Here is a 13,139-nt window from a genome sequence, read left to right as displayed (position 1 = left end):
TTATCCTCGTCTTATTGCTGCCTCTGTGAACACTGCTTTTAAATGAAATGAGATGCTAGAGCTGATGATTACCAAGCATTAGAGATGTGTATCTCAAGAATACAGCTTTATTCTTTTTAAATATGGAATATTGTTAAGAATAGCTCTGCTCTGTATGAACAGGGAATTCAAACTTTTAAAAATGAAAAATGAGAACCTTCCTGAATTAAATTTTACTCAAATCTTCCGTTAAGTCCTAAGAATAGGCTGCTGGCTTCCATTGCTTTCAGGAAATGAAAAATGGCTCGGAAGCTAAGTGAGCTAAATAAGCCATCTCTCTCTCAATTGTTTCAGTTTCTCAGGAATTGCTGTACAATGCTGCCAATAATGATCTCCATGGATCTGACCCCCATCCCATCTCCCACTGCCTCCTCTGAAACTCCAGATGCCACCATAAGAAGGAGCTTTGAAGAATGTGCCTGTACCCTCTTTTTACCCTGAGGTTGGTGAGGCCAGGCAGGGTGATTCTCAGGATATCCTGATGATCAAAGGTACAGTTGAAGCCTTCATCAAGACTTTCTTGAAGATGACCAAGAAATTTAGGAAACATTACTAAATAGCCTAAGAACTGAAGATGGAACTCAAGAATGGATGGCACAAGTGTCACCTAAAATGTAATTCATGATGATATACACGATGATTAATAAGCTCCTTGAGGGCAGAGACCATTACACCGTTAGTAGACTTCTTCCCCCTACCTTCACAGTATCTAGCATAGTACCAAGCATATAAACTATACTCACTTAATAAATGTTAGTTTATGACTGAGAGAAAAGACTTTATATAAAAGTGCTCTTAGGGCTGGGCGCAGGGGCTCGTGCCTATAATCCCAGCACTTTGGGAGGCTGAGGCGGGCGGATCACTTGAGGTAAGGAGTTCGACACCAGCCTGGCCAACATGATGGAACCCCGTCTCTACTAAAAATACAAAAATTACCCGGGCATGGTGGCCCATGCCCGTGATCCCAGCTACTCAGAAGGCTGAGGCAGGAGAAACACTTGAACCCGGGAGGCAGAGGTTTCAGTGAGCCAAGATTGTACCACTGCTCTCCAGCCTGGTAGACAGAGGGAGTCCATCTCCCAAAAAGAAAAAAAGTGCCTTAAAACCCCTCTTTTCTTAGTACTTAATCCACGATCAGGAATGGTGATAGAGTTGACTATTATCTTAGGCTTCTTGACCACTATTGTCTTCTGTCTTGACTGTGTGTTGGGTAGGAAATACGTATCTGTCCATATATGAAGTTTTCAGTATTAATACTTAAAGTTATGTCTTCACTGATGCCTGGGCTTTTTATTTCTTAGATGTTTCATTGTGATATTCAGTTATTTAGTGGAAATCTCTCAACCACACTCGAGGGTGATTTATTATACTGTCGGATTTAAAAATCTGTCTCATATCTGTTGTTAAGATTCAGCAATAAACAATCTTGCTTCTTGAATAGGTCTACATCAGTCATCATTGTGTTTCAGAAGTAGAATGTACTATCACCTCAATTTTCTAAAAAAAATGTAACCTGTTACTCTTGAATGACAGCATATAGTCTTATATCTCACCTGAGCAGTGTTTCCCATATCCTGCTAAAAGACTATTTACAGCAATGTGATTTAAGATGCTACTTAATTAAAACAAGGCTCATGTTCTATTTCTCTTAGAGAAAAGGAAACAGCAACTTAGCTCTGTTCAGTTCTTCTGACCCTAAGTTGTCCTTCAGAGAATTAATCAAATCTTCTTTTAGGAGTTAACTTTCGTTTAGAGGCAGATCTTGAAAATCTTCAGCTTTTTGATTTCTTGTACCTCTTGTGGCTCCAGTTACATGTAAGTTTTTTTATTTATAATTTTTTCCCATAAATAAGCATTTCAGATTACTAGTTTTTTGACAAACATGAGGTAGACATTCATTATCAACTCTTAATAGCTGGCATTTTAGATTATAAGGAATCCAATATAAGAATCAAGTATATTTTATTCAGGAAAGTAATCTTACAACAAGAACATACTTTTCTTTTGAGCAGGTGATGGATTATGCTGTATAGATTTGGGGTTTTGCTAAAAGTATGAAAGTTTTTGAAAGGAAATTGAGTTTCTTTGTCTTCATAAGCTTTTATGTATATAGCCAAGGATCCTTAAATGTATAGCTTTAAAAGAGACTATTTCATGGATAAATTATCAGTGTTCTAGAATTTGCAAAAGGAGGAAAAACATAGAATCTGAAAATAATTTCTGTGAATTAGATAGGATGTGTGGGTTTAAGGTTTGAGCCTTTTACTTCTTTCTTTTTTCTTTTCTTTTTTTTTTTTTGAAATGGAGTCTTGCTGTGTCGCCCAGGCTAGAGTGCAGTAGGGCAATCTCGGCTCACTGCAACCTCCACCTCCTGGGTTCAAGCAATTTTCCCACCTCAGCCTCCCAAGGAGCTGGGATTACAGGCACCTGCCATCATGCCTGGCTAATTTTTGTATTTTTGTAGAGACAGAGTTTCACCATGTTGGCCAGGCTGTTCTTGAACTCCTGACCTCAGGTGATCCACCCACCTTGGCCTTCCAAAGTGCTGGGATTACAGGCATGAGCCACCACGCCTGGCTTGATCCTTTACATTTAAGAGGACCTCTGATTCTCTTAAATGAAGTGCTCAGGTTGGACCTGCTTTTCTCACATCAACTTTTTTTTTTTAGACAGAGTCTTGCTCTGTTGCCCAGGCTAATGGGGCGATCTCAGCTCACTGCAACCTCTGCCTCCCAGGTCGAAGCGATTCTCCTGTCTCAGCCTCCCTGAGTAGCTGAGATTACAGGCATGTGCCGCCATGCTCGGCTGGTTTTTGTATTCTTAGTAGAGGCAGGGTTTCACCATGTTGGCCAGGCTGGTGTCAAACTCTTGACCTTGTGATCCGCCCGCCTCAGCCTCCCAAAGTACTGGGATTACAGGCGTGAGCAACCGCGATGGGCCCTCACATCAACTGTTTGATAAATTACATTGTAAATTTTGTCAGTTTATATGATGAATTTTAATAATCCAGAACAGATTTGGTTAAAATATTGTTAGTAATTTTTATTAATATTTTAAATAATGTTTTGTGCTAGTAACACATGAAAGTTAAATCATATATTGTTTATTCTTCCATTAAAATTAATTTTTCCTCTGTTAATGTAACAGGAGAAATTATGTATATAGGACCTGTGAACTTCTGACAACAACATACAGTGTGGTTTGTCCTCTGCTTATTTTCCTGCTAACGTCAGGTTACAAGTCATATTATTACAGGGAATGACAGTGGCAGCAACTAAACTGTAACAAGTTCTAACAAAAGATGGTTTCGCATTATTTTTAGATTTGGATTTTCCTATGATTTCTATCTTTCTTTTTCTCCAGGCTCCCAACCAACCTCTGATAAACCCTCCCAGCGGCCATCAGAGAGCACAAATTGTAGCCCTACCCGGAAAAGGTCTTCATCTGAGAGTACTTCTTCAACAGGCTAGTGCTATTTGTTTTACCAGATTTTCAAGATAGTTTCCCATTTGTTATTTGTGAATAAGGAGTTATAATATTGTAGAAAAAATAATGGGAACTGAATCATATATGGTATTTTTTTTCATTCAAAGGAGTTGAAACAGTAGACTTCATATGTGAGAATCAGTAGTGTACATTGAAACAATGTAGTCATCTTCCCCTTTACAAAGTTGAATTAAAGTAAATTAAAGTAAAAGTATGTGTTGGGAATAATAGGGGAATGTGGATTACAGCTATTTAATAAAGATTTAGATGTATATAAAATTGCTTAAGGCTGGGCGCAGTGGCTCATGCCTGTAATCCCATCCCTTTGAGAGGCTGAGGTGGGTGGATCACCTGAAATCAGGAGTTCGAGACCACCCTGTTCAACATGGTGAAACCCCATCTGTACTAAAAATACAAAAATTAGCCAGGCATGGTGGCGTGTGCCTGTAATCCCAGCTACTTGGGAGGCTGAGGCAGGAGAATCTCTTGAACCTGGGAGGCAGAGGTTGCAGTGAGCGGAGCTCACTCCACTGCACTCCAGCCTGGGTGACAGAGTGAGACTCTGTGTGGGGAAAAAAAAAAAAAATTGTTTAGTAAACTAGTGATTTTCAAAGTAGCATTCACAAATTTCTAGGGATATGCAAAATAATTGAGAGCCTCTATTAATAGTTATTTTTAAACTTCTTAATTGCTAATATTTATATATTTACAACCCATTAATATATATAACATATTTGTATAATTTGTACAGCAATTTAGGGTATGCTTCCAATTTTCTTTTTATGGATAGTTTGTGTGTTTACCAAAAAAAAAAAAAAAAAAAAGGATGATTTATACCTGTCTTCTGCCTTTTCCTAATGGTGAAAGAGTAAGGAATGATTTTTTAAAATTTATTAATTTTACTGGGAGAGATGGAGAGTGATAGATTAATTCCAGATAGAAATATATTAAAGAGAATTTAGAGTGTTCAGGAAAATAAATCAAAAAGCCAGTGTGGTCAGACTAAAGAAGGTTGGTTATTTGGTTTGGAGATGAGTCCCCCTCTGTTGCCCAGGCTGGAGTACAGTGGTGTAATCTCGGCTCACTGCAACCACTGACTCCTGAGTTCAAGTGATTCTCTTGCCTGAGCCTCCTGAGCAGCTGGGATTACAGGTGCCCACCACCATGCCCAGCTAATTTTTTTGTATTTTTAGTAGAGACTAAAATTCGCCATGTTGGCCAGGCTGCGCTCGAACTCCTGACCTCAGGTGATCTATCTGCCTTGGCCTCCCAAAGTGCTGGGATTACAGGCATGAGCCACCGCGCCCAGCCAAAGATGGTTTTTTAATATGAGGCTGGAAACGTAGTAGAGAACTAGTGATGTAGAGTCTTAAACACAGCTGGAAGTTGTGGAAACTTAAACAAGGAAGTGACATTATCTCCTCCCTTTCTATCTCTAGGTCTTTGAAGAAGTAGAAGGCCTTTCAAATTGTATCAGTATGGTATTTATTTAATTTAGTTGATTATTATCTTTAGAAGCTCTTTGTTAGTCCAGTTGTCCGCTTGGCAGCAGTGACAGTTGTGTCTCTCTTGGTGCTTTGTTTTTATACTGCCATGGAGAGACTTTTACAGTCTAACAAGAAGTGACTTAATTTCTCTTATGTTTACCTAGACCAGGGTAAGGAAACACAGCTATGGGCCAAATGCAGTCCAAGGCCTGTTTTTGTGTAGCCCTCAAGCTAAGAATTATTTTTAGGTTTTTAAAGGCTTATGGGGAAAAGATGAAGAAGAATATGAGGCAGGCATTATATATGTCCTCAAAAGCCTAAAATATTTACTCTCTGACCTTTTACAAAAAAAGTTCATCAACCCCTGAACAAGTGAATGAGATTTTGATAAGGGACACATCAGTGTTGAAAATCACCAAAATGTTTTACTTTTGTAAACAAAAGAAAGAATATCTAAATTTACAATGTTTCTTTTGCAATGAGACTATTCTGTTCATTGAATTAGATTTCTGTTGAGGGTTGCTGTGAATAGTGAGCACTGGGAATACAAACATGAATAAGATTAAGTTACTGCCTTCAATAATTCAGACATATTCAATGAAAAACAATGTATTAAATTCTGTAACAGAACAGTGTACAAAATGCTATGACACAGAGAAATTCAAGCACTAACCACTTGAAATGACTAAAGAAGATATCACTGAATAAGTCACACACACACTACTATATATTGAATTTACGTAAGTAGGCAAGTGGGACAATGTAAAGGGTAATAATGTATTTAGCACAGTAACAACAGCACTTTCGAAGAAAGTTAGAAAACCGTGAAATAGCCTAGTGTTTTTGAAGAATAACCCACTGTTGGATATGACTAATGTACATAAGTAGTGATGATGGTGGTTGGAAAAGGAGATTGTAAAAGTAATAATGGGGACTATATCATATATGGTATTTTTTTTCATTCAAAGGAGTTGGAACTTCATTGTATATGCAATTGGGAACTACTGAACAATTTCTAACAAGGACGATAAATTATTTGATATGCTCTATCAGTAAGAATAGGATAGGTGTTACAGTGTTAAAAAAAATGACCCCCAAATCTCAGTGGCTTAAAACAACAAAGGCTTATTTTTTGTTCATGCTGTGTGACTATCAGGAGTCCACTCCATGTTGCCTTGCCTCTAGGACCCCGGCCAACAGAGAACCTGTACCTGGAATGTTGCTTGTCTTCTGGTAGAGGGGAAAGGGCAATAGTAAAGCACTAACTGACTATTAAAATTTCTACATTAAATGTTACTTCTCAGTTTCAGTGCCAAAGCAAGTCATGTGGTTAAGTCTTGTGTCAATGGGACTAGAAAGTAAAATCCTTTTGGCAGTAGGGGCTGGATAGCAAATATTTGTAAGTAATAATATAGTCTATCATATGTATATGTTTAAAAAATGCTACGACGTTACAATATGAAGAATGGAGTGTGACAGATGCATGCAGGCAGAGTAGATAATGGCTTCAGATTTGGATATATTAAATGTGGACTGTCTTTAGCCTATTTAGGTAGAGATACTGAATAGGCTGTTAGAAGCAGTGGTTTATACTGAGAGAGAGACATCTGTGGTAGATATCTAACAGTATATATATGAACTTGAATTTGGCAGTGAAAGAGATCACCCAGGGAGAACGTGTTGAGTGAGGTGACGGGGACGGAGACCTAAGAAACTTGGGACGGAGACCTAAGAAACTTGAGCATTTCAGAGGGAAGTGGAAGAAAAGATGTTTAGCGAAGGAGACTTAAATACGAAACATCAAACCGTATATGTCACAGAAGCCTGAACAAGACTTCAGAGTGGAACAGATTAGTCAACATTAGATGTCACAAAGAGGTCAAAAAGAGTTCGATCAGAAAGTGTCAAATGATTGAGAAGATAAGAAAAAATAGTCCGAGAATGTGAAAGTTTGGAGCTTGAAAGAGGGAAAGGAGACTTAAAATTCAGGTAGCATTGAAATAAATTAGAGCTCTTTATTTCCAGCAATGTGGTAGATTAGGTGTGCAGAGCAAACAAACACCTTGTTATCTAAAACCTAAAAATGCATGGACAACATTTCTTACAGGATGACTGAACTTTGAAGTAACTAAATAGGAAACCAGAAACTTCAGAAAGTTCAGTTCAACAGAGATAAAGAGCGTTAGAGCTGCTTGACATCTGCTTGATCCCTGGTGGCTGGGAGTTTGGTAATTGGAACATATCCAGCTGCAAGAGACAAAAGACAGAGCCTAGGGCTCTAGTAGAACAGAAGACCACATCAGATTTCCATGCATAAAGTTGGAACCCCCAAAAGGTGACACTTAACAGTGTAGGAGAAAATAAAATATAAACCTATCACAGAAAAGGATAGTTTCTTGTTTTAGTTTTGGCTTTGGAAGGAGCAAGAAAATGGAGTTCCTGACCACAAGCTCTTACTAATTCTCTGCCTCTCCTACAGATTTATATTGCTTGTCAGACCCAGAAAAAAGTTAAAATAAAATTTGTCATAGGTTGGTAGTCTTCCCAGTTGCATTGCAGAACCAAATGCAAATACTGTAGGGAATTGTCGTTAAATATAAACCTGAGCTTTCAAAATCACTATATTCACAATTTTGGTTGACCTAGTGTTCTCATGTATTGTAGCAACACAGGGAATGACAGCCTTTATTTTGCAGTTTTTAAAGGCAAAGAAGTAAACCGGAATCATATCCTAACCTTCTAGGTATAGTCAAAGGAACACCATACCTCCAGAAACCATCTGTTTAGTAAACCGAGGTATGTAAATAACTGTAGAAACAAAAAGCAATTTGCATTTTGGATAAGATGCCTCAAGGCCCATCCTTGAACTGAATTCCCTGTTTTTGAGATAAATCCAAAGCGGTAATATACTAACGGTATATGATTTTACTGAAAGCTGTAGTTGTTGTTATGCATATCAGGAGCCCATAGTAACAAAATTATTATTGATGAGTAAAATCTAAGCCTTTTGGCCGGGCGCGGTGGCTCAAGCCTGTAATCCCAGCACTTTGGGAGGCCAAGACGGGCGGATCACGAGGTCAGGAGATCGAGACCATCCTGGCTAACACGGTGAAACCCCGTCTCTATTAAGAAATACAAAAAAACTAGCCGGGCGAGGTGGCGGGCGCCTGTAGTCCCAGCTACTCTGGAGGCTGAGGCTGGAGAATGGCGTGAACCCGGGAGGCGGAGCTTGCAGTGAGCTGAGATCCGGCCACTGCACTCCAGCCTGGGTGACAGAGCGAGACTCCGTCTCAAAAAAAAAAAAAAAAAAAAAAAATCTAAGCCTTTTCTGGAGATTTTAAATATCTTATTAGGTCTTTAGGATGTAATATGAGGATAGCTTTTCATTTCTGAAATGGGTATTTGCAAGTACTCTGTTAAAGTTTATATCTCTGTTAGAGAGGTCTTTTTTTAGTATTTGTAGCTTTTAAGATATTTATGTCTGTCTGCTCATTTCTCAGGTATTTGACGTAACTGAAGATTTTTATAATTAGGATCCAAATCCATGGTAATTTTCACATTCTAGAGAATGCAAAGCCCTTCAATAGTGTTTCACAGAAGCATTTAATCTTTTTATAGCTGGTTTAGAAATACTGTTACATTGATGAGAGAGGTAGTTCTTTTATAATTTTGTTATTGAGCAACTACTATATTCAGGCTACCAAATTCAACTACTATATTAAGCCAAAAGACTATAAGAGACATTCCTTAATACCAAGGAACTTATGTTAAGATCAGTTTATCTTGAGAGCAACAATAAAATATGCTAGTGATTTTATAGAAATTTATTTTTTATTTTTATTTTTATTTTTATTTTTATTTTTTTGACAGAGTCTTGCTCTTGTCACCCAGGCTGCAGTACAGTGTCGCGATCTCGGCTCACTGCAACCTCCACCTCCCGAGTTAATGCGATTCTCCTGCCTCAGCCTCTCTTGTAGCTGGGATTAAAGGGACGTGCCACCACATGCCCGCCTAATTTTTGTATTTTTAGTAGAGATGGGGTTTCACCGTGTTGGCCAGGCTGGTCTCGAACTCCTGACCTCAAGTGATTTGCCCACCTCGGCCTCCGAAAGTGCTGGGATTACAGGCGTGAGCTGCCACTCCTGGCCTGTATAGTAGTAGTATACACATAACTGAATACTGAAATGATGGAAAGTTAATCAGAAAATGCTTCCATAAACTTTGTATTGAGGCTTAAAAGACATCATATATATGCCATGACTAAAGAGGTAAGTGGGAGAAGAGGAGAAGGCATTTTGATATAATAGGAAAACTATGTACTTTGACTTAGATGTAGTTGATTCACATTTAGCAATATTGTGTAACCTTACGGAAGTTACGTAAACCATTAAACCCATTGCTTTCTTATCTGTAACATGAGGCTACTTCTATTTATCTTGCAGACTAGTGGGAATTAGAGTAAATGGATAGGAAATTTTTATCACTGAATTAGTTTTTGAGTAAATGGTAACTTCTTTTTTTTTTTTTTTTTTTGAGATGGAGTCTCACTCTGTTGCCCAGGCTGGAGTGCAGTGGTGCCATCTCAGCTCACTGCAAGCTCCACCTCCTGGGTTCATGCCATTCTCCTGCCTTAGCCTCCTGAGTAGCTGGGACTACAGGTGCCTGCCACCACACCGCGCTAATTTCTTTTTGTATTTTTAGTAGAATGGGGTTTCATTGTGTTAGCCAGGATGGTCTCCATCTCCTGACCTTGTGATCTGCCCGCCTCAGCCTCCCAAAGTGCTGGAATTACAGGCATGAGCCACGATGCCCGGCCTTTTTTTTGTTTTTTGACATGCTGTCTCCCTCTGTTGCACAGACTGGAGTGCAATGGTGCAGTCTCGGCTCACTGCAGCCTCCACCTTCCGGGTTCAAGTGTTTCTCCTACCTCAGCCTCCCGAGTAGCTGGGACTGCAGACGTGCACCACCACATCAGCTAATTCTTACATTTTTAGTAAAGATGGGGTTTCACTATGTTGGCCAGGCTGGTCTTGAACTCCTGACCTCAGGTGATCCACCTGCCTTGGCCTCCCAAGGTGCTGGGATTAGAGGCGTGAGCCATTGCACCCAGCCGTAAATGGTAACTTCTGTTGTTACTGTTGCTACTGTTGGCCCTTCTGCCATTATTATGAGGGTATGGAATGAGAATTAGGTCATATACAAGGGAGACAGGGTATAGTGGTAAAACATAAAAAAAAGATTGAAAAGGCGTTTAGCCACATTTTTTCTTTTTTATGGGACGGAGTCTTGCTGTGTCACCCAGGCTGGAGTGCAGTGGCATGATCATGGCTCAATGCAGCCTCCGCCTCCTGGGTTCAAGTGATTCTCCTGACTCAACCTCCACAGAAGTTGGTACTATAGGTGTGAGCTACCATGCCTGGCTAATTTTTTATTTTTAGTAGGGACAGGGTTTTGCCATGTTAGCCAGGCTGTTCTTGAACTCCTAACCACAGATGATCTGCCTGCCTCGGCCCCCCAAAGTGCTGGGATTACAGGCGTGAGCCACCCTGCCTGGTCTGTTTAGCCACATGTGATGAGTTGTCTTAAATCTTTGCTGAGTACTAGTCCCTCCTCCCATAGAGTGAAACTCCAAAAAAACGCCCTAAGAAAAACTAGGGAGTTGTATATGAAAAATTCCTAAGGTTTACATGTGGCATGAGACATTTGAACTCTGACTACCAACTGTAGGGTCCTTGGGGACAATTGTGAAGGCCCCCATAAAGATTACATCTTGGCCAGACATGGTGGCTCACGCCTCTTATCCCAGCACATTGGGAGACCAAGGCGAGTAGATCACTTGAGACCAGGAGTTTGAGGGCAGCCTGGCCAACATGGCAAAACCCCATCTCTACTAAAAACACATAAAAATTAGTCAGACGTGGTCATGCACGCCTGTAGTCCCAGCTACTTGGGAGGCTGAAGCAGGAGGATTGCTTGAACCCAGGAGTCAGAGGGTGTGAACCCAAGATCGCGCCACTGCACTCCAGCCTGGGCAACAGAGCAAGACCCTGTTTCAAAAAGAAGAAAAAAAAAAGGTTACACCTTAGCAGGACTAAAGTATCTCTGGAATGAAGATTACACTAGACCCTAGTAATGATTTAAAACAGGGTTCGAGGAATCAAACTGTCAAACTGTTCTACAAGTAACTGATTTTTAAAACAAAGTTCAACATTTAAAAACATTTTAATTGTGAAAAAACAAAATTTTGTTTTAATTGTGGCAAAATACAGATCATATAAAATTTACCGGCAGGGCACTGTCGGTCACACCTGTAATCCCAGCACTTTGGGCGGCCGAGGCGGGCAGATCACCTGAGGTCAGGAGTTCGAGACCAGCCTGGCCAACATGGCAAAACCCTGTCTCTACTAAAAGTACAAAAATTAGCCAGGTGTGATGGCAGGCGCTTGTAATCCCCGCTACTCGGGAGATTGAACCATGAGAATCACTTGAACCCAGGAGGTGGAGGTTGCAGTGAGCCAAGATCACGCCACTGCATTCTAGCCTGGGTGACAGAGTAAAAAAATTTACTGTCTTAACCATTTCTAAAGCCGTGTGCAATGGCTCACGTCTGTGATTCCAGCACTTTGGGAGGCCGAGGTGGGCAGATCTTGTGAGGTCAGGAGTTCAAGACCAGTCTGGCCAACATGGTGAAACCACATCTCTACTAAAAATATAAAAATTAACCAGCCATGGTGACACATGCATGTAGTCCCAGCTACTCAGGAGTCTGAGGCAGAAGAATCGTATGAACTTGGGAGGCGGAGGCTGCAGTGAGCTATCACGCCAGTGCACTCCAGCCTAGGAGACAGAGCTAGACTCCCTGTTTCTTTTTTTTTTTTCTTTTTTCGGACAGAGTCTTGCTCCTGTTTCCCAGGCTGGAGTGCAGTGGCATGATCTCGTTTCACTGCAAACTCTGTCCCCCAAGTTCAAGTGATTCTCCTGCCTCAGCCTCCAAGTAACTGGGATTACAGGTTTCCGCCACCATGCCAGCTAATTTTTGTATTTTTAGTAGAGACAGGGTTTTGCCATGCTGGCCAGGCTGGTCTTGAACTCCTGACCTCAGGTGATCTGCCAGCTTTGGCCTCCCAAAGTGTTGGGATTATAGGCATGAGCCACCGCGCCTGGCCTAGACTCCCCATTTCTAAGTGTACAGTTAGTTCACTAGTGTTAAGTACATTTACATTATTGTGCAACCAATCTCCATAATTTTTTCATCTTGCAAAACTGAAACTCTATATCCATTAAATAAGAACTTCATATTCCCCTGTCCCTTCAGTCTCTGTCGATCACCTGCTAAAGTGGAACCATACGGTGTTTGTTTTTTTATGACTGGCTTGCTTAACTTAGCTTAAGGTCCTCAGGGTTTATTTATTTATTTATTTATTTTTGAGATGGAGTTTCGCTCTTGTTGCCCACTGCAGTGCAATGGAGAGATCTTGGCTCACTGCAACCTCCACCTCCTGGGTTCATGGGATTCTCCCGCCTTAGCCTCCCAAGTAGCTGGGATTACAGGCATGCACCACTACACCCAGCTAATTTTGTATTTTCAGTAGAGACTGGGTTTCTCATGTTTGTCAGGCTGGTCTCGAACCCCTGACCTCAGGTGATCCGCCCGCCTTGGCCTCCCAAAGTGCTGGGATTACAGGCGTGAGCCACCGTGCCCAGCCAGGGTTTATCCGTTTTTTAGCATGTGTCAGAATTGCCTTCCCTTTTACGGCTGAATAATATTCCTTTGTATCTTTTACCACATTTTGTTTATTGTTATTGGTTTATAAATGGTTACTTGGGTTGCTACCAACTTTTGGCCATTTGTGAATAATACTGCTATGAGCACTGGTGAACAGATACCTCTTCCAGACCCTGCTTTCAGTTCTTTTTGGTATATACCCAGAAGTGGAATTCCTGGATTATATGGTAATTCTATTTTTAATTTTTTGATGGATTGCCCTATTGTTTTCCACAATAGTGTACCATTTTACATTCCCATCAACAGTGTACAAATGTTCCAGTTTTTTTGACAACAACATTTTTTAAAGGAAGACAACAAAATCCAAACAATGTAACATTAAACTATCTAGCATCCTATAA

At 40.4% G+C, this 13,139-nt stretch overlaps 1 protein-coding gene across 2 annotated transcripts in view; it reads left to right on the top strand.

The window, feature by feature from the left end:
- The window catches only part of ASH1L (ASH1 like histone lysine methyltransferase), a 235,321-nt gene that overhangs the window by 108,168 nt on the left and 114,014 nt on the right, over nt 1–13,139 (top strand). For both annotated transcript variants that reach the window (XM_025381044.1, XM_025381043.1), the window contains exon 4: nt 3,403–3,504. In XM_025381044.1, coding sequence (XP_025236829.1) covers nt 3,403–3,504 — 102 coding nt within the window. The remainder of the gene's footprint in view (nt 1–3,402; nt 3,505–13,139) is intronic.

Source organism: Theropithecus gelada, chromosome 1 (assembly GCF_003255815.1).
Source record: "Theropithecus gelada isolate Dixy chromosome 1, Tgel_1.0, whole genome shotgun sequence".
In the NCBI taxonomy this organism is placed as follows: Eukaryota; Metazoa; Chordata; class Mammalia; order Primates; family Cercopithecidae; genus Theropithecus; species Theropithecus gelada.
This window is presented reverse-complemented; position numbering and strand designations above follow the sequence as displayed.